Source organism: Geotrypetes seraphini, chromosome 2 (genome assembly GCF_902459505.1).
Source record: "Geotrypetes seraphini chromosome 2, aGeoSer1.1, whole genome shotgun sequence".
Lineage (NCBI taxonomy): Eukaryota > Metazoa > Chordata > Amphibia > Gymnophiona > Dermophiidae > Geotrypetes > Geotrypetes seraphini.
In genome coordinates, this window is record NC_047085.1 from 291,284,493 (window position 1) to 291,307,044 (window position 22,552).

The following is a 22,552-nucleotide window of genomic DNA, read 5'->3' on the forward strand; positions in this document are numbered from 1 at the left end:
TGTTCCATCATGACAAGGTGGTTCTTCGTACTCATCCAAAATTCCTACCTAAAGTGGTCTTAGAATTTCATCTCAACCAATCAATCGTACTTCCATTGTTTTTTCCAAAGCCTCATTCTCACCCTGGAGAATCAGCTCTTCATACTCTGGACTGTAAACGTGCTTTGGCCTTCTACTTGGAATGCACCAAACCACACAGAACTGCTCAACTTTTTGTCTCCTTTGATCCAAATAAGTTGGGACATCCTATTTCTAAGTGTACCATCTCCAACTGGATGGAGGCTTTTATCTCATTCTGCTATGCCCAGGCTGGAATACCTCTTCACAGTAAAGTCACAGCCAATAAAGTCAGAGCAATGGCAGCTTCAGTAGCTTTCCTCAGATCTACACTTATTGAGGAAATTTGTATAGCTGCTACTTGGTCCTCGGTTCATACCTTCACTTCTCATTATTGTCTGGATACTTTCTCCAGACGGGATGGACAGTTGGTCAATCAGTATTACAAACTTTATTCTCCTAAGTTGCCAGCACTCCCACCATCCCATTCTGGTTAGCTTGGAGGTCACCCATATGTGAGAATACCTGCCTGCTTGTCCTGGGATAAAGCACAGTTACTTACCGTAACAGGTATTATCCAGGGAAAGCAGGCAGCTATTCTCACAACCCACCCACCACCCCTGGTTGGCTTCTCTGCTAGCTATCTGAACTGAGGAGACGCGCCCTGTGCTGGGCAGGAAGGCACTCACGCATGCGCGGTGCGGACGACTCGAAACTTTGAGTTTCTTCAAGCAAGTCTGCTTGTGAGGTGTCCGCATCCGGGCTCCATGGATGACATCACCCATATGTGAGAATAGCTGCCTGAGGTCCCTGGATAACACCTGTTACGGTAAGTAACTGTGCTTTTTCTCTACACCCATCTGCTGGTAGGAGGGGATAACAACCACTTGTGCAGAATAGTGTAGATAACTAAAGGAAAGAAAATTATCAGATAAGACATAATTTCTCCTTTAGACATCTGTACTGCATGGATGTCCAAATTCCAAAGGCAGGATATGGATGTCACTGCTGTTTGCCCATTTGGCAAGGGGGCACAATTTGAGTGGAACTAGGGAGTGCCCAAAATATGGAAGCTCAAGTCTAAAAAATATATGTTGTTATTGAAACCTGGTACATATCACATCCAGGTTACAGAAAGGTGCTCAAGATTTAGCAGCTGTCAATTGGAAGGATCAATGTGTAACACCTCCTTAATTCCCCAGTGGTTGCTGTTCCCCTCCCTCTCCACTGATTGTGAAACAAGGGATACTTGCTCTATCAAAGCTTTAGGTGTTAATGGGCATTTTTTTAACAGAATAGAAGAGTAGCCTAATGATTAATGCAGTGAACTGAGAATCAAGGGAACCAGGTTGAAGCACCAGCTCTTTTATTATTTATATATATATATATATATATATATATATATATATATATAATTGTGAGCACTCTAAGATGGAAAAATACCCACCATGTACCTGAATATATAAGATACTTGCAAACCTGAAGGCGATTGAAGTATGTACATTCAGGTACAATAGTTATTTTTTTTTTTGTTCCTGTTGATCTCATAATTAAAAATAAATCACAAACAGCTGAAGTGGGATTTCAACTTGGATCCCTTGATTCTCAACCCACTGCTCTAATCATTAGGCTATCCTGTTGCTCTGTACAGACATCTGTGTAACCATTTTATAAAAGATGGATGTTCCTATGTGGCCACACAGACGTCCATGCCCCTTGTTTCCCCCTTTCATAATTTGGACATTTCAGTTTGCAAAATGGATGTTCATACTTGACATTTCTATAAGTACATGGACATCCATCTTGCATGTATTTTAGAAAAGGCTATATCTTGTTCTAGAATACATATGAGGTAGATGTACATTTGTGATATTCTGACATGGATGTCCACATTCTGAGTTGGACATGCTTTCTAAAATGATGCACCACATCTCCTGAATTGTCTGTGTATCATTTCAGAGGAACTGACTACCTAGAGCAGGGGTGCCCAACACGTCGATCGCGATCGACCAGTAGCTCAGGAAGGCAACGCGAGTCCATCGCGGAGCCCATCCCGGGCTCCGTGATAGACTCGTGTTGCCGTCCTGATCTACCGGGCCGATCAGCCTTCCTCTCCAGTGTTCTCTCTAGGGCCTTTTAGCTGGGCGGTCTGCCCAGCTGTCATCTGCTGCTGCCACCGCTGCTGAACATAAAAAAAAAAAAAACAGGCTTGGAGATTTCAGCCCGTAGCGAACTTATGCTCCGTGGCTCTAACGTGTGCGTGCCGGCTTTCCTTCTCTTCCCTCCGAAACCGGAAGTTATATCTGGGGGAGGGGGGGGGAGAAGGGAAGCTGGCACGCACATGTTGAGAGCCCTGAAGCAAGCATTTGCTACGGGCTAATGCGGGAGACAGGTTAGTGAAACATTTGTTCTTCTTCCTGCCGGGTCCTGCCTACTTTCTGTTTCCGCGAAGGCAGGACCCGGCAGCATTTCCCCCAATAGGTTGATCATGATCTTGGGCTGATCAGCCTTCCTCTTCCCGACGGCAGAATTGACGTCGGGGAGAGGAATGCTGGTTGGCCGAAGCAGGGAGAGCTTGGGGTCTGTTATTGGTGGCGTTTGAGTCCTGGTTCCCAATGGCAGTGGCAGTGGCTTGGGGGAGGGCAGGGAGAAAGAAAGAAAAAGGGCAGGCAGGGAGACAGAAGGAAAGAAGAGAAACAGAAAAAAAGAAAGGGAGGCAGAGAGAAAGAAAGGGCAGGGAAGAGGAAGGAAAAGTTGGGGGAGGGAACGAGGTCTGGAGGAGAGGAAGCATACAGGCTAAAAGAAGGGAAGAAAGATTGGATGCACAGTCAGAAGAAGAAAGTGCAACCAGAGAATCATGAAATCACCAGACAAGGTAGGAAAAATGATTTTATTTTAAATTTAGTGATCAAAATGTGTCTGAATTTATATCTGCTGTCTATGTTTTACACTAAGGTCCCCTTTTACTAAACCGCAATAGAGTTTTTTTAGCGCAGGGAGCCTATGATTGTCGAGAGCATTGCTGGGCATTCAGCGCAGCTCCCTGCGCTCTAAAAACTGCTATCGTGGTTTAGTAAAAAGGGAGGGGGTATTTTTGTATGGTTGTTACTGAGGTGAGAGTGCAGAGAGTCATCTGCTTTGACCTCTTTGAAAAACCCTGGAATAGGAATGATAATTAACATTTTCTATGCGTACAGTGTGCGTTGTGTTTTTTTTTTTTATTTTATTGTTGGTAGATCATTTTGACTTGGTCATTTTAGTAGCTCGCAAGCCCAAAAAGTGTGGGCACCCCTGACCTAGAGATTGATTAAATAATCTTACTGATGGTGAAATTTGCCTTTGTGTGATGAGAATTTTCCCAAATCTTTCTTAAGATAAATACTTATCCAGATTCTCTGTTTCTTTTCTGCTTCAACAGAATATATAAATCAAGAAACAAAGCTATCCCCAAGTCAAATTTTATTTGGTTTTCTTTTAGGTTTTTGCTGTTCAGCCACATACTAACCATGCCACTTCCAGATACCATGTTCTGCGCTCAGCAGATTAATATTCCTCCTGAGCTTCCAGATATCTTGAAACAATTTACTAAAGCTGCCATCAGGACCCAGCCTCATGATCCGCTACAGTGGTCTTATGCGTAAGTACATTAGCAGAAAAGAAAATGTGGAAAGAGTTTGACAAGCCTACAATACACATCACTTGGTCAATCCAGTCTACAGATTTGTGCCTACCTACTGTGCTATAATGGATCTACCATTAAAAGGAGATTCTTTTACAATCCCAATTTGTTCTGGGACCAGAAGGTTGTCTGTCTCCTCCCACCAGGGATCTGTAGGAAGCTTCAAATATATGAAGCTTTTATACTCTCATACTCATCACTGAGCATGCTCCTTCTGTACCTTCAGTCTTAAATTCCTGGCTGTAGGAGCTTATCTTTTCTACTCATGTTTCTTTTAGTGATTTTTTTTCAGTAATTTCAGTACTTTTCGGATGCGGTTTTGCCCTCTTGCTATGGAGGTTCCCTGCAGGGACATCCTTGCAGTGGGAGATCACAGACTGTTTGAGAATGTCTGCTTCTGGAGGGTTCCCTGCTCTTCAGTAAGCCCCCTGGACAGCCTGCACATCAGATCGGGGCTCTGGAGTCTTTCCCTTGGGAGCTAGCTCACCCCAGGTCCATCTCCTAGCGGGTGTGGAAGCGCAACCGGGATCAGAGCAGACTGCGTCCCTCCGCCAGGGGTTTGCGCGGTGTGTCCACAGGTGGCGGACGTGGTGGTCAGGCCATTGGGGCAGTCAAGACTTGAAATCCAGGTTTCCAGTTCCCTGAAGTTCAGGATCTCCCTGTATGCTGTGTTCAGCTTTGCCTGCAGCTTCTATCAGAAAGCACATGTAACAGTGAGTAAGAGGCTGACAGCCTGAATCAGTGATTTTGGGGGGTCTTCAAAAGGGTTTTCTGGGTGGTTTCCCTGCATGCTGTACCCCCTCCCCACCTCTATAATCCTAAAATCGCTGTTTTCTCAGGGTTCCTGTTCTTTTCCCTGACTATTTTTCTTCAAAATCAGCACCCGTGGTGGCCATCTTAGATTTTTCCTGATTTGAAAAGGGGTTTGAAGGATATAAAGGATTAGGGAAGAACAGGTTCTAGACAAAAGATCACTTTACAGGTCATTGACCTGATGGGCCGCCACGAGAGTGGACCGCTGGGTGCAATGGACCTCTGGTCTGACCCAGCCGAGGCAAATTCTTATGTTCTTATGAATTAAAGTATTTTTTTCATACTTCTGAGCTTCAATTTTTCAAGAAAACGTCATAGATGGCCTCCCAGGACAGGATGGAATGGATTCATGCTTCATTTGCAGTGGATGGCTGTTGGATGCGCAACTGTGCTCCACATGTGCTGTGGCCCATATCAAAAGTCTTCCAAGCATTTCAAATCTGGGCCGCAGAAGTTGGCTCCCGCCGCAGGGGACCTTTTTCCTCTGGATTTTGTGAATATGCTTTAGCAAGCATACTTAGTTAAAAAGTCTCTACTTGTTTCTCTTCCGTTGGCTCCTGTGCCAGTCACAGGGGCTCCTGCTCCAGTGGATCAGGGTCTTTCCTCTTGTCTCCCTGCGTGGGCTCCGGAGTATAAATTGCGGTGCCCCCTGTTGTGGCGGACACTCTTTCGATTCCTCTGCTTTCACTGGGTGGTACTGCGGCGGCCGTAGATGTGAATCTTGCGGATTGCCATGATGCAGATCAGTGTGGGACCTGTGATTTGGTGGATGACCCCACAGTGCACAGATTTTTCAAGCCCGCACACCTTATAGATTTAATTTCTGAATCTCTGCAGGAATTGAAGTGCAGTCGGATCACTGCTAAATGTTCTTTTATGAGTAACCAGAATCCACAATCTGCTTTTTTCCCTGATAACCCTGATGTGTTTCATGTCCTTTCAGATATCTGGGACAATCCAGAAGGTCAGTGGTGAGTGTTCCACACTCAAGCTAACCTTAAAGATGAACTCTTATGTTTAGAGGAGGGGCCTCAGATCCCCGTGTGCTGCCAGCAATCTGCTCATCAGTCACACTTGATAGGGAAACTACCTCATCGGCCTCCCTCCCCCTCCTGCCTGATATTATACTGCAACAAATATTTAGATGAAAACTTTAGATGAAAAAATGACTTAGCTTAGGCAGGGTGTTCATTCAAAAATCAAGTCTCTTAATTGCTGTCTTCGCTTGTTCAATCCCGCTGACGTTTTGCTACAAGGCTGCGTCAGGGCGGTGGACTCCTGCATAGAAAAACAGCAATGAGATTAAAACAAGCAAGGAGTAAAACACCTCCCTCTGTGTCAATGTACTCACTCGGCCGACTTTTATCAGTTCACAATGGCAAAGACAGCGATCTCTTCGAGCCGCTGAAATATATACGTGCTCACGCAGTAGCATGCATCATGTGACAAAACAGCTGTTATAGATTAAAGAGCCTACAGCTCTGCCTCCGGGGTAGAACCAGCACAGTGGTGTAGTCCCAAAACATTTCAAAGTTCATGGAAAAATCATAAAAACATCCATGAAAAAATCATAGAACATCACGAAGAGTCACAAGAAAAGGTGCCAGTCTATTTTAGCATTTAAACCTCCAGGCTCTTCTGACTTCATCCGGTAGATCCATTCCTGTTCCCTTCGCAGTAGAATGAGTCTCCTGTCTCCACCTGACATGCACATGGGCCATGGCGAGGCTTTATCCCATGGCCTTTTTTTCTCTGAAGATGGATTCTTCGGTGGCGCAGGTCACCAAGCGCACATCTCTTCCCACAGATGAAGGGGTAGTCCTGAAGGATGTTCAGGACTGATGGCGTGGATTCCATCCTTAAGCGTCTGTTTGACTCGGCCGTGGCTGGTGTCAAAGCGGCGATGGCCTCATCTTTTGTTGCTCGGTCGTGTAATTCTAAGCTGCACCATGATCCTGTGGTGCTGCGTGATTTGGATTTTCTAATTTCTGGAGTGGTTGATGCCTTGTACGACATCTTGAAAGTTTTCGCCAAGCTTGGTGCCTAATATGTTTAGTCTCGCAGAATGCTCTGGATCAGGCAATGGTCTGGTGATTTATAATCTAAAGCTACATTGAGCTGGTTGCCTTTCAAGGGTCAGCTCCTGTTTGCCCCAGGTCTGGATGACCTTATGGCCAGGATTGCAAACCCAAGGCATTGCCTGGGAGCAGGCCCCGCCCTTCCAGTAGTTCAGAACATTCTAATTTTCATCCCTTTCAGCATTCCCATTCATACTCAGGTTCTTCCTCAGTTCAACGGTCCTCTTCGTCTACCAGACCACACTTCAGCGGGACTAACCATCAGCAGTCAGCGACAAGACGGCCGGCAGCTCCCACTAAGAAACAGTTCTGATGCCAGGCCACCATCTTCATCGGAGGGGGGGGGGTTGTCAGCCTTTCTGGCAAAATGGGAGTCCCATCACTTCCGACCGCTATGGCCACAAATTGGAGTTTCTATGTCCTCTTAACCAAGTATTTTCTGCATTCCTCTGCAGGCCACCCCGAGAAGGTGATCTGCAGACTTTTGGATCTTGTGGCAATCGAACCTGTGCCAGAGCAAGACTTGGGCTCTGGGAAATACACGTTCCAAAGAAAGGATCCGACGACTGGAGGCTGATTCTGGACCTCAAGGCGGTCAATGCGGCTCTAAAAGTGCCACGTGTCTACATGGAGACAGTGCGCTCAGTGATAGCATCAGTGGCACCGGGGGAGTTTCTGGCCTCACTAGATTTGACGGAGGCATATCTCCACATTCCCATTTTCTCAGACCACCTGAGGTTTCTGCAGTTCCATGTCTTGGGGAAGCATTTTCAGTTTATGGCTCCCCCTTTGGATTGGCGATGGCAGCCCAGACTTTCATCAAAGTGATGCTGGTGGTGGCAGCCCATCTTCGCTCCCTGTCTGATCTGGTTCACTCGTATCTTGACGACTGGTTGATCAGAGTTCCCTCTCTGTCCGAGGGGCATCAGGCGGTACAGCAAGTAGTACAGTTGCTGCAATGTCTGGGCTGGGTGATCAACTTCCAGAAGAGTCACATCGAGCCCTCCCAGGATTTGGAGTACCTGGGAGTTCGATTTCACATGGGGCAGAACAAGGTTTTTCTACTCGTGTCCTGTCAAGAGAAGCTTTTCTAGGTCATCAGAACCTTCCTGGCCACTCCAACCCCGATGGCGTGGCAGTATTTCCAGGTCTTGGGGACCATGTTGGTGACGATCGATGTGGTCCCATGGGCAAGAGCCAGGCTGCATCCTCTGCAGGAGACTCTGCTGTCGTGCTGGTATCCACATCATTCCTTGTGCCCCTGCCTTGGTCAGCAGTGGTGCACAACAGTGTGGAGTGGTGGTTGCGTCCCCCCTTGTTGTCTAGGGGCCTCCTGCTCTGGATCTCGGATTGGGTGATCCTGTTGATGGATGTGAGTCTCAAGGGCTGGAGAGCAGTGTGCATATCTGTTCCAGTGCAGGGCCAGTGGGCACCCTTGGAGCACAAGTGGTCGATCAATCTCCTGGAACTGTGGGTGATTCGGCTGGCCCTTCTCCATTTCTGGAATCATTTCCATCATCAAGCCATACGGGTGCTCTCGGACAGTGCCATGGCTTATGTCAATCATGAAGGGAGCACAAAGAGTCCTTTTCTGACCATGGAGGCTCTGCTGCTCTTTTGGTGGGCAGATGCACCTTATGGCACTATCTGCGGCACACATGGCAGGTGTGCAGTGTGTACAACGTTCAAACAGATTTTTTCAGGCGTCAGACGCTGGACCTTGGAGAGTGGTCTCTCTCTCTCTCTCTCTCTCTCTCTCTCTCTCTCTCTCTCTCTCAAAGAGCATTCGCTTGCATAGTGCATAGGTGGGGATACCCTGGGGTTCGATCTCATGGTGACTGTGGTGAACATGAAGACTGGTCGATTCTACAGTTGTCGAGAGGCCAGTAGCAAAGGCCTGGACATTCTGGTTCAGCCCTGGCCCCAGGAGGTTCTTCTTTATGTATTCCCTCCTTGGATCATGATAGGACGTCTGTTGAGATGGATAGCAGATCACGAGGGGCCGGGGATCCTGGTGACTCCCAATTAGCTGAGGCGGCCGTGGTATGCCAACCTGGTTCGGCTGCAGCAGGATTGGGGGCTCCATTTGCTTTGTAACTCTCACCACTGATTGGCTGAGACAGCCGTGGTATGCCAACCTGGTTCGGCTCCAGCAGGATTGGGGGCACCAGTTGCCTTGTCACTCTCGCCTCCTCACGCAGGGGCCAATCACGCTGCAGGATCCAGACCGCTTACGGCATGGCTCATGAACACGCGACCTTGATGGGCCGGGGCTTTTCATCAACAGTCATTGCCATATTGCTTCATAGCAAACAGAAGTCCACGGTAGCACCCTATGAGAAGGCTTGGCAGTGCTACCAAGTGTGGTGCACATGCCTACAGGAGAACCCTTCTCTTCCTTCGATTACTTGGGTCCTAGAATTTCTGCAAGATGGCCTGAAGAAGAGCCTTGCGGTGGCTTCGCTCTGGGTTTAGATTTCAGGTCTTTCATTGCAGGTCTTTGAGGGGCTCATTGGTTGTATATCCAGATGTGGTATGTTTTCTGCGGGGCATGGTTCGGCTGTGACCTCCTTTGCGCCTTCCCTGTCTGATATGGAATCTAAATCTGGTTCTGTGCTCTCTGGCTTGTCCATTGTATGAGCCTTTAGAGCAGGCATTTTTGATGGATCTTATGGTCAAGATGGACTTCCTTGTGGCTATAACTTCAGCTCAGAGAGTTTTGGAGCTTCAGGCTCTTTCCTACAGGGATCCCTTCCTGTGTATTAAGGATTCCACAATGATGATGCATACTGTTTCTTTCTTCCGAAAGTGATTTCTGCTTTACATGTGAATCAGAAAGTCTGGCTCCTTGTGTTTGCTTCCTGTGGCTCGAAGGTCCAGGACCAAGTGCTGCAGTCCCTAGACATGCACAGGATTTTGTTGTGGTACTTGGAAGTTACCAATGACTTTTATCTTTCGAACCACCTGTTTGTTCTGGAGGATCCTGCCCGCAAAGGTACGTCTGCCTCTAAGGCTACTATTTCAAGGTGGATTCGCTTTGCCATTTCCGCAGCTTACGTAGTGGCAGGGAAGGGATGAGGACTCATTTGACCACAGGAGTTTCCTCCTTTTGGGTAGAGCCATCAGCTGTGTCTCTGGATGAGATTTACAGAGCTGCTGCATGGTCCTCCTTGCACACTTTCACCAAGTTATACAGGATTGATGTGGCAGCCAAGCAGGTTGCCAATTTTGGTTCCTCTGTATTGGCAGCAGACTCATCAGCTCCACCCTGAATTTTCAGGAATGCTTTGTTATGTCCCACTGGTCCTGGAATAAAGTGGAATTGTGCAAGAACGAAAGATTAGGTTCTTACCTCTGCTAATCTTTCTTGTAAATCCTCACTTTATTCAGGAAACCCAACCTGTGTCTTCTGATTCACTGATTGTCTGCCTTACAGATACTGGTAAGCTGTATTTCTGTTTCTGACCAGCCTGGGTTTAGCACTTAAATTGGGGGGGGAGAGGGTCCCTAGTTCAGGCACCCCTTCTGAGAGTGCAGGCTGTGTCTCCCATTAGCGCTGTTTTGTCATTCAGGTTTTCTATTGAAAGAACCGGCTAGAAGACTATAAACTAGCCATACTGAAAGAAAAACAAGCCTACTACTCTAACCTCTTACTAAAAGCCCCAAACAGATCTAGAAGTCTATTTGCACTAACAAAGAACTTCTTCACTGCGTCCCAAGGAAACAACCAATCCCCACAAACAAGCCTAGATGGTGAAACATTGTCCAACTTCTTCCCTGAAAAAAATACAAAAAATCCGCTCCAACCATGACTCAGCTGGCAGCCCTTTGCAAATCACTCCTACCATTACATTATATTACATTAGTGATTTCTATTCCGCTTGTACCTTGCGGTTCTAAGCGGATTACATTAGAAGATGGCTGGTCATTTCCAGGCGATGACAATACAATACTTTACATTACTTTACAAACTTTGCATACCTTACTTTACATAATTTTTCATACATTACTTTACATAGCTTTACGTAGATTTACTTTGCATTACCTTACAGTACTTGCATAACTTTACATTACATTATTTTACATAGCATAACCTTACATTACAGAAAGCTAGATTCAGTTTATAAGTAGAGGTATCGGACGTTTTGAGATATTTAGTGGTTACAATGTTTCCGGGTATGTATTGAAGTATCGTCATAGAGACTTGATTAGATGTTGCCTGAAAGGGAGGAATTGTAAGGAAAGTGCGGTAGAGATAGGAAATGAGGGGAGATTAGGTTGTTGGGATGTGTTTTTTGAATAGTATGGTTTTGATATCTTTTTGGAACACTTTATAGTCAGTAGTTGTGATCAGCAGCTTGGAGATGGTGGGGTCAAGTTTCGCCGCCTGTGTAGCAAGTAAGTTGTCATATAGTTTTTTGCTTCTAGTGCCTTTGAGTGGGGGGTAGGTGAACGGGATCTGGGTTCTCCTTATTCTGGGTGAAAGGTTTCGGTGTAGGCGGTTGTTTAGGTAGATAGGTGCAGTTCCGTTTAGTACTTTGAATAGTAGACAGTATATTTTGAATTGGGTTCTTGCTCGTATCGGTAGCCAGTGAGAGTCTAGATAGGCATTGGTGATGTGATCATATTTTCCTAGCAAATAGATGAGTCTGAGAGCTGTGTTCTGTACTGTCTGTAGTTGTTTAATCATGTTGGTGGGACATGGTAGATAAAGGATGTTGCAGTAGTCTACAAGTCCTAGCACAAGTGATTGGACTATGATCCTGTATTGTACTTTGTCAAAGAATTTTCTTATTTTCCACAGGTTGCGCATGGTGAAGAAAGCTTTTTGGATAGTTTTGTTGGTATGTATCTGCATTGTGCAGCACCTGTCTATCATTACTCCCAGAATTTTGAGCGAGGGCTGTATTGGGTATTTGATTGCATTTGCCACCAATTCAGTTAAGGTTGGTTCTTTTGTCTTTTTCTAGCAGTAGGAATTTGGTTTTATCCGTGTTCAGCTTCAGTTTGTGGTTAGTCATCCATGTTTCTACAGTTTCCAATGTTGTTTTCAGGCGTCCTGATGAGTTGGGGTCTTGAATGTTGAAGGGGAGAAGGATTGTTATGTCGTCTGCATAGCAGAATGATACTATATTTAGGGTGTCTAGAGTTGTGCCCAGGGAGGATACGAAGAGGTTGAATAGTATGGGCGACAATGGAGATCCTTGCGGTACTCCACAGGGGTTTGACCAAGGGTCCGATATGAGATCTTTTGACTTTACTGTTTAAGTTCTAGTTTTAAGGAATCCTTGGAACCAGTTGAGCACCCTACCCGAGATCCCTATGGCGTCTAGTATCTGGAGTAGTATGGAGTGGTCTACTAGGTCGAAAGCTGCTGAAAGATCTAGTTGGATGATTAGTATCCTGTTTCCTTTACTGAGGTGCTGTCAGGCTATATCCATTAGACATACGAGTAGTGTCTCTGTGCTGTGGTTTTTTCTGAATCCTGATTGTGATGGATGTAGTATGTTGTGGTCTTCTAGGTAGTTGGAGATATATTGTGCTACAAGACCTTCTATTAGTTTGACGTATAATGGGATTGAGGCGATGGGTCTGTAGTTGGCTGGGTTATTAATTGGGGCTTTGAGATCTTTCGGTATGGGGGTGATTATTATCTCGCCTAGTTCTGATGGGAACTGACCATCAGTGAGCGTGGATTGTAACCATTTCATGAGGCTGGCTTTGAACTTGATGGATGAGGTTGTTAGCAGGTACGATGGGCAGTTATTCAGATCACATGATGTTTGACTGTATTTGTTGTAGAGTCGGTTCATGACAGTCCATTGTACTTTAGGGAAGTTAGTCCAAGTTCTGTCTGCTAATATGGCTTCATCCATTGTTGGATTTAATATAATCTCATCGAGGATGGTTAATGATTTGTTGAAGGTGGCTCTGATAGTGGTGATTTTGTGCTTGAAGTAGTCTGCTAATTGGTGGGCTGAGGGAGATTGGTTTCCTTGGGTGGCTAGGAAAAGTTTAGTGTCAGTGAGTTTTCTTACAAGATTGAAAAGTACTTTTGAGTCTGGTGTTTCAGTGCCAATTAGTTTGGAGTAGTAGGCTTTCTGTTTTTCCTTTAATTTGATTTTATACTGTTTGATTTGGTTTCTCCATGCTGTTTAATTTGGTCTTGTTTCTGTTTTTTCCATATTCTTTCGAGGTGTCTACAATGCCTTTTTAAATGAAGTAGTTCGGAGTCGAACCATTTGTCTGAGGGTCTACAGATTTTGTTTTTATTTTTTATGGGCTAGCTCGTTCATTGTAGATTCACTTAGTGTACGCCAGTGAGTTACGAATTATTTGGGGTTGATGTGGTCGATTGCGAGGTCTACAGTGTCCCAAAAGGTAGTGGGATTGATTTTCTGTCGTGTATTGAAGAGTGTTTTTTGGGGTGCGGGTTTGTGGTTGTTTTGAGCCCAGTTTATAGTGAAGGTGTATTTGTAGTGGTCTGACCAGAGAGAGGGGTGCCAGGCACTGTTAGATATGTGGATGTTTTGTGTGTCGAGGTTAGGGGACGCGAATAATGCAATGTCAAGTTGGTGGCCCTTTTCGTGTATGGATTTGGGGTTAAGGATCTGGTAAGATAGTGTATTGAGATATGAAAGTATTCCCTCTACTTGGTTGGAGGAGTGGTCTTCTAGATGGAGATTTATGTCTCAGAGGAGTAAGTTATGTGTGGAAGTTAGTGAGTTCTGGAAAATGAATTCTTCGAGTTCTTGTTTTGAGGAGTTCCATTTTCCTGGCGTGACATAGCAGAGAAGACAAGTCAGGTTTCCTGTGAGTGTGTTATCGGAGAGTTGACAGGCTAGAAGGTCCAGATGAGAGGATGAGTGCTTGGCTAGGACTTTTAGGTTGAAGTTGTTTTTTACTAGGATGGCTAGCCCTCCCCCTCGTTTGTTTTCTCGACAGACTAGCTCTAGTTTATATCCTTTTGGGCAGAATTCTATTATGCTTGGGTCAGAGTCCGATGTGAGCCAAGTTTCAGCTAAGAATAGGCAGCCTAGTTGTTCTTTAGTCAGCCAATCCTTGATTAGTTCTACCTTCGGACTGATTGATCTTATGTTCATGTATGCGCGTTCTATTGGTGTGAATTTTGTGAGGGAGATGGGGGGTACTGATTGAGTTGAGGAAAATTCTTGGTGGTGTCTGGTATTTTTGAGTGTTTGTCTTGGGCTTTGGCGGAGGTCGTTTTCCCCAGATAGTAGGAATGCTTTCTTGGCTGGAGAATGGACATGGTGTCAGAGTTCTAGGGGTGTGGAGTTTCCTAGCTGGTTGGGTTTGTCTGTAGGATGTGTCAGGATTGGGATAGAGTATGTATGGTATCCTGCTGTTTTCCAGTTGGATATGAGAAGGGAGAGCAACAGGAGGACAAGCATGATTTTAGGTGGGCGGGTTGCCATTGTTGATGAGTAAAGGTGCTGGGGAGTTGGTCGCTGGGTAAGCGATTTGTTTGATCTGACCGTGTTTTTTATCTCTTGGCTGTGACCTTTGCCATTACGGGAGAACCAGTGAGCTGTCTGTTTCCTGTTTGCTTCACTGCCGATGCTTCACGAAGGTGCGCACTAAGGCACATGCGCCTTTGTTGCGTGCCTTCGTCGGCGCGCCAAATGGCTGCGCGCCGTGGGCGATTCAAATTTAAAGATCTGTCCCCCACTGGTCAAGGGAGAGGGGCAGAGCAGAGCTCCCACGCTGTCCTCTCCTCGGATCTCGGCGGCTCTGCTGGTGGCTGTGAGAGGGCCCGGCAAATAGTTGCGCGCCGTGGGCGATTCAAATTTAAAGATCTGTCCCCCGCTGGTCAAGGGAGATGGGCGGAGCAGAGCTCCCACGCTGTCCTCTCCTCGGATCTCAGCAGCTCTGCTGGTGGCTGTGAGAGGGCCCGGCAAATTGCTGCGTGCCGTGGGCGATTCAAATTTAAAGATCTGTCCCCCGCTGGTCAAGGGAGAGGGGCGGAGCAGAGCTCCCACGCTGTCCTCTCCTCGGATCTCGGCGGCTCTGCTGGTGGCTGTGAGAGGGCCCGGCAATTGGCTGCACGCCGTGGGCGATTCAAATTACACCACCAAACACCAACTCAAAAGCAAACACCCTCTGTCACTTTAAAACAATCTCTTACGCGGATCTGAACAAAACAGTTGACTCACTACACCCACCAGGCTCAACCTTAGACCCCTGCCCAGCTAACCTACTGCTATTTGCTAAAGAAGCCTTCCTCCCCCTAATCAATAAGTCACTAACACCCGGAGAAGTACCTACATCATGGAAAACCACCGTAGCCTGTCCTATCCTAAAAAAACGAACGCAGACCAAGAACAACCAAACAATTTCAGACCAGTCTCAAACCTCCCATTTATATCGAAGATCCTAGAAAAAGTAGTCCTACAATAACTACAAGATTTTGCAGAAAGCCAAAAAGCCCTATCAATCTACCAGTCGGGATTCAGGAAATCCTATAGTACTGAAACAGTCCTATTAGACATTATTGATGATAGTTGGAAATTCCTTGATCAGGGAGAAGATGTTCTGCTGGTTCTCCTTGACCTCAGTGCCGCCTTTGATACCATGGACCACACTGTTCTCATCTCCATACTTTCCGATATTGGTATCAGTGGCACAGCTTTACGCTGGTTCTCTTCATTCCTAAACAACAGATCTCAGAGTGTAATAATAATAATAATAATTTTATTTCTTGTATACTGCCCTGCCATTAGTTCTAGGCGGTTCACAACAGTAGTTAAATACAATCGTATACATATTTCTATGGGCAGAATTATACATCATAGTTAAAATACAACTTAAACATACAAGTATTAATATCTCGATTAAAATACAACCTAATTATAAAGAAAAATTTACAAACACAGCATAATAAAATCACTAAAAAGCTTGAAGATCAACATTCTTAGAAGGAAATTGGAATCTTTAGAAAACTTTTCTCATAACAATAATCTTAGGTTGATTAACTTTCCTAGAGTACCGACAATACCTCCTAGAGATATGTTAAAATGCTACATGATAGAAGTTCTGGAAATATCAGAGGATCTGTTGCCACCTTTTTCTCAGGTGTATTATTTACCTATAAGAAGAGAAGGACAACTATAAAACTACAGGAAGATCAACAAACAACTAATATTACATCGCTTTTGGAACTTTCGGATAGGGAAGTAGCAACAGCGGCAACACTTCTTCTTACAGTAGCTTTAGCACCAGATAAAAATTGGTTACTTAGACTTTTCTTTAAAAATAAACGAAGGGAATTTCTTGGATTTAAAATACAAATGTTCCCAGACCTGGCACGAGGCACACAAAAACGTAGATGTGAATTTCTGACTATGAAACTGGATGTTATTGCTCTTGGGGTGACTTTTTTTCTTCGTCACCCATATAAATGTGTGATACAATGTCATTTTTTTTTTTAGTTCAATAATTTTTTATTGAGTATTTTTAGAAAATACAGGAAGCAGTTCAAATACATAAGATCAAAATAAAGCTTTCTGTATAAAGAACCTACAAATCTATATTCAACTATAGAGGAACATAACAGTAAGAAAGGTTCCTACTATTAGAACTGCATGTGAAGAATATATAAGAAAAAAGTGAGGGAGAGCAACAAAAAAAAAAATAAAAAATAAAGGGGAATAGGAAGAAAAAGTAGAAAGGAAAAGGAAAGAAAAGGAAGACAGGAGTGTCTACGGAGCAGAACGTACATAGGTATCCAGGAATGACCAAGGTGATTTGTTAAGCTTCAAGTTCATGGGGGTTCTGGATGCATTTTTTTTCTCATATGCATAGGATTCAAATCTATGATACATACACAGAGAGTTCCACCAAAAAGTATAGTCTAATAATGAAGATGATTTCCAATTTTTCAGAATGTGCATGAGAGCAGTCACAAACATGGTAAACATGAGTTTAGGAGGACAATTTGATTGTGCAAAGCAGGAATGTTGAGAGCGAAGGATTACAATGTCCATAGAGATCTCTTCCGAGCAGTTAGTAATAGATTGTATGGTGATCCAAATGCGAGTCCAAAAGGAGCGGACTAGCGTACAGTGAAAAAGCATGTGGTCAAGCGTTCCCACATCTTTTAAATAGTTCCAGCAAACAGAGTCTTGTTTTAACTTGGCTTTCCACATGCGAATTGGAGTCCATACTGCATGCCACATAATAAAGAACATTGATTGTGAGACTCTAGAAGATAAAAGTGGGCGATTTGTTGAAGACCAGAAAAGTTCCCAATCAATGTCAGAAAGCAGAGTAGTGAGTATAGTTTCCCAGTGTTTCATAGAGTGGGGAGAAAAAGTGAAGGAGTGATCTCTTAAAATACTATAAAAAAGAGATATTGCCTTGCCTTTTAGTAGAGACAGTACAGACCAATGACGAATAGTATGGATGGAAGTCATGAAGTCAAAATGTATATGCACAGAAGACAGTACTTCAGTGAGTGAAAGCCATTGTGAATAAACAGAAGGAGGTAGCGAGTATGTAGAGCAAATTGCATCAAAAGGAACAGACACAGTTGGAGTAGACAATTGATGGGCAAACCATAGACCCGCCCGCTGCCATCGTTTCCATGAGAGGGATTTACCATGGTTTTGGATTTTAGAATTATTCCAAAGGGACATGAGTGGACTATCATAAATTGAGATCTCAGCCAATTTATCTAAAAGATGAAGAGCATGTTGCGTTGAACTCAGCAAAGAGTACCTTCTCAAGTGTCTGGGAATTGACACCGTTAGTAGGCAGGAGGTGTGTAAAGGCTTGCATAAAAAGCACTCCATTTCAAACCAGGCAGGAGGATCTTGGAGAGAGGAGTCAGTGAGCCAGTAAGCACCATATTTAGCTAGTGAAGCAATATAATAATGATAAAAATCCGGAAAGTTAAGACCACCGTTAATTTTAGAGGCTTTCAGCTTGGCGAGAGCAATTCGAGGTTTTTTCTTGTTCCAAATGAATTCAGATAGCTTCCTATTTAGCCATTGAAAAAATGACTTACGGCATAGAAGAGGAAGCATAGAGAGAATGTAATTGATTTGAGGGGCCAAAGTCATTTTGATGGATGTTATTCTACCCCACCAGGATAAAAAAAAGTGGAGACCATCTAGATGTAGTATTTAGAACTATATTTTTGACTTTGGATATATTAAGATCTTGAGCATGAACCGGATCTTTATGTATTAAGATCCCCAAGTATTTCACAGCTTCATGCGACCATGAGAAGGGAAAGTGAGCTAGATCTGAGGGGAGAATATTATCGTTCAGAGGGAAGATCTCTGATTTCTCCCAATTGACAGAATAACCAGAAAGGAGGGAATATTGAGTGACAATATGAATAAGGTGAGGAAGAGAGACTAGAGGGTTCCTAAGAAAGAATAAAACATCATCGGCATATGCTGCTAATTTGAAGTCTCTATTAGAGGAGGGTATGCCTTTAATTAAGGGGCATTGTCGGATAGCTGAAAGGAAGGGCTCCAACACTAAATTAAATAGCAATGGTGAGAGAGGGCAGCCCTGCCGAGTACCTCTGTGAAGGGAAAATTTATTAGATAAAGAGTTATTAATCAGGATAAGAGCTGTGGGTTGGCGATATAGCGTTTCTATCCAATCCGTGAAGAATGAGCCAAAATTATACCACTTAAGGACACGGAAAAGAAAAGACCACTCCACCCGGTCAAAGGCTTTTTCAGCATCAATAGCTAGGCCTATTACAGGGTCTGACATTGTTTTAGCGTGAGCGTTAATATGATGAAAGAGACGCAGGTTATCTCCTATATATCTTTGTTTAATAAACCCTGTTTGATCTTTATGTATGAGAGACGGGATTACTTTGGTAAGTCTTAATGCAAGTAGTTTTGCCATTATCTTATAATCTAATTTAAGGAGAGAAATAGGGCGGAAGTTTTTAACCAAGGTGGCGTCTCTATCAGGTTTGGGGATTACTACAATTGTGGCCTCAGTGAAATTGAATTGTTTGTCTGGAGTGGAGTGGAGGAAATCATAATATGTAAGAAGGTAAGGCGCTAAAAGGGCTCGGAATTGTTTAAATAATTCATTAGTAAAGCTGTCTGGGCCTGGGGCTTTCCCAGCGGGTAAAGAAGATATGGCAGTTTCAATTTCTGATATAGTTATTGGGGAATCTAGTTCCAATTTAACAGAGTCCGATATGGACGGATGGGTTAAGGAGGTAAGAAAGGAATCTATATCTGATTCAGGAGCAGCAGATTCGGATTGGTATAGAGAAGCATAAAAATTTTCAAATTGAGAGGAAATTAAAGATCTGGTTTTGACTAAATGACCTGATGGATCTTGAATAGCTGTGATATGTAGTCGTTTGGATTTGGTTTTAAGGTATCTAGCCAAAGGGCGACCCATAAGATTATCTCCCATGTAGTGACCAGAGGTGGAAATGAAGATATCACGTCGGGCTGAACATGAAACCAAAGTATTATATTCATATTTAAGATTTTGGATACGTTGGAAAGTAGTTGGGTCATGTAGGTGATTAGACATATGTTGTAATTCTAAGGCTTTAATAGAATTTTCTAAGTCTTTTTCCTTTCTCATAGACTGTTTCTTTTTCCAAGAAGCTATTTTGATCAATTCACCTCTGAGGGTTGCTTTGTATGCTTCCCAGACAATTGAAGGACAATTTTCAGGATCTTTAGAGTTAATTTTAAAAAAATTCCACAGTAAAAGAATTGATTTTTTCAACAATTTCCTCATCTATTTGTTATTCAGTCGCCAAGAGGGGGATTCTTTATGTGGGGCAGATATGGATATATATAAAGAGATGGCAGCGTGATCTGTGAGAGAGATTGGATGTATAATAGTATTGGTAAGATCTTGAATAAGAGAAGAGGACAAGAGAAAGAAATCAATTTTTGTGTACGTGTTATGTGGAGGTGAAAAATGTGTGTATTCTCTGCCTTTTGGGTGAAGCAAGCGCCAAGGATCTACAAGGGAGAAGGCATCATTTAAAGCATGAAGAGCTGTGAAAGACCTGGATTTGGAGGGTTTGCAAGAAGATGATCTATCAATATATAAGTCTTGAATTTTATTAAAATCCCCTCCTAATATCATAGAACAAGAATCAAATTCAACCAACGCCAGCTGCAGCTCTTTGAAGAAATCTGGGTGATCTTGGACCGGGGCGTATATATTAAGAAAAACAAAATTTACTGAGTGCACCGCAGCATACACCAGACACCATCTTCCTTCCGTGTCTGTTTTAAAAGAGTGAACTACAGGAGAAAGTTTATCATTGAGAAATATTGACACACTATTTTTCTTTCGGTGAGTTGCAGAGGAGTATAAATGAGTGGAGAATCCCTTTAATTGGAATTTCGAGGCATCAGCGGGCGGGAGGTGGGTTTCTTGCAAATAAATTACATCAGGGTGTTTATTTGACACATAGTTAGCTATCTTTTTTCTTTTAATGGGATGGTTCAAACCATTCACATTAAAGGAAAGAACATGTAAATTAGCCATAGTCTATGATATGCAGTAATAAAACATAATATATATCTCCACTGTCCAGAGAAAATAACTGATGTAGCCGTAAGGCCAGGCAGACACTCCTGTCTGAGAAGAGAAATAAAGAAAACATGAGAATAAGAGAAAAGGAATCAGTAATGTCAGCATAATGTATGGTCAGAAAGGAAATGGACCACACTATCATGTACATTTTAAAACAATTTAAGGGTGCTCTTGTGAGCACGGAGAAATTACACATATGGAACAACTAGCAAAATCCACACCACTCAATAACAGAAAACATGAGATTAGTGTGCTTAACCTAGTAGAGCATACAACATAATATATGTATTTCATTGCATAGCCTCATAAGAGAAACAGACAAAGCAAATAATGCTTTTTTTGACAGCATATCAGTATATATGTAAGGAATCTATGAATGATGCCAGGACCTCAAGCTCAGTGTAGGGAGTAATGCGGTTGTTGTATGTTGCTTTAATCCTCGCCGGGTACATCATAATGGATACTGAAACATTAAAGAAATTTCTGCTTTGATGGGGCAGTCGGGATTTAAATTTAGCTGTTTACAGCATGTGATGGAATCTGAGCCGGGGAATCACCAGCCCTTATCACAGGTAAAGAGTCTATAAATTGTTGTGCAGCCGTTCTGTCTGTGAAGGTATGTGGTTTCCCTTCTCGCCAAATACGCAGAGACGCCGGATATATGAGTGCAAACCGCACTCCCCGGCGGTGAAGTGTGGAGCAGAGCGACGCCATCGCCTTACGAAAGGAGGACACGTGTAAGGAGTAGTCATTGAATAATAATAGTTTTTGTGATACAATGTCAAATGCAAAAATATGTTTTCTTTGACCCTAGCCAACTGACAACCTTCTTGTCCGAGACCTGACTGAAAGCAGGGACAATATGAGTGCTCATTGAAGTTTGATATACTTCCTTAACTAGTGGATTTTTCTTATTTCTTATGTTACTTATTTGTGTTAATTGCTCGCTGATTCTAAGTCTTGGATTCTATCTTGAAGACTTGAGTTAAAGTTAAGCCACTAAATTCCTATTATATTGGTTAGATTATTATTATTGGTAAAATATTTTTTTCCTTTTCTGTTTAACTTTACCTTTCTGTACAAGTGGATACTTGATAAGTTAATGAAAACTTGATAAATAAATAAAAAACAACATTCTTGATTATCAAACAGATGAGATTTTAATAATTTCCTAAATATAGGATAAGAATAAGCCTGAGCAATCAGCGGGCTTATCCAGGAATCCGCTTTCCCCGCCTGATATTCTAAAGTCCTATCAAAGAATGTTTTATAGTGACAACCCCTAGGGGTGGGAGAAAATAAACATGCCCGAATTCCTGGTATGCTTTTTTGAATTAAACAATTTCAGATATGATACCAAATATGAGGGTAGTAGTCCAAAAAGGGCTTTATAACAAACACCCCTGAATTTAAAAAATTCTCTAGCCCCAAATGGCAGCCAGTGTATTATCCCAGGACAAGCAGGCAGCATATTCTCTACATGTAGATGACGTCACCGACGGAGCCCCCTAGCGGACCGCAAGCAGACTTGCTCGAAGGCCTTTCAGGCTTGCGATTGGCTCGCGCATGCGCGCGTGCCCCTCCCACCCTGCCTAGGGCATACGTCTCCTCAGCGTGTCCTCAGTTCTCTGTTTTCCGCGGAGCCAGAAGCACTGTTCCCTTGCTTCGTGCGATCTCATTGTCCCTCTTGCACCGCAACTTATTTGGTTAGTTTCTTTTGAGTCGCTGTGCTCGCGTCTTTCATTTTCTTTATTTTCTTTTTTTTTTTCAGTTTGTATATTTTTGACCGGGTTCCCGATCTTCCTTTGGCCGCAGCCCTCTTTTTTCTTATGTCCCGGCCTCGTTCTGGATTTTAAAACTGCACTAAGTGCAACCGGGTTATCTCCATCACCGATCCTCATCGTTGGTGTGTGGAGTGCCTGGGTGCAGAGTACCGTGCTGAGTCGTGTCTCCATTGTGCGACTTTACAACCACGGGCTCTTCGTAGACGGGTGGCCAAGATTCTCCAACTCTTTGGCCCCATGGAACCTGCGAGACTGGCCTCGAGCTCAGCCTCGACGCCCTCGTTGGGCGCCTAGGTCTCAAAGTCCTCGGCCTCGAAGTCCCTGTCAGTCTCGAAGGCTCCGGCCTCAGCCCCTCCTGCTACTCCGGCCTCGGGTAAGTCTCTTCTTCCCTCCTCATGTATACCTACGAACAAGCCTACCTCAGAGTCTCATGTTGGCGCCGCCTCATCAGTGTCTTCGAGACATTAATCTAAGTGTGCCTCCTCACGTAGGAAATACTCTTCTTCGAGGTCGCCCCCGAAGGAGCGCTGCTGCACCTCCAACCCACTTACGCTTGGTCTTGGTGCCTATGTTCG

At 43.9% G+C, this 22,552-nt stretch overlaps 1 protein-coding gene across 3 annotated transcripts in view; it reads left to right on the forward strand.

Annotated features, from left to right (window-relative positions):
- Nucleotides 1–22,552, forward strand: part of ROPN1L (rhophilin associated tail protein 1 like) — a 208,719-nt gene that overhangs the window by 48,138 nt on the left and 138,029 nt on the right. For all 3 annotated transcript variants that reach the window (XM_033934263.1, XM_033934262.1, XM_033934261.1), the window contains exon 2: nt 3,536–3,694. In XM_033934263.1, the coding sequence (XP_033790154.1) occupies nt 3,564–3,694 (131 nt within the window). In that variant the 5' untranslated portion in view covers nt 3,536–3,563. The remainder of the gene's footprint in view (nt 1–3,535; nt 3,695–22,552) is intronic.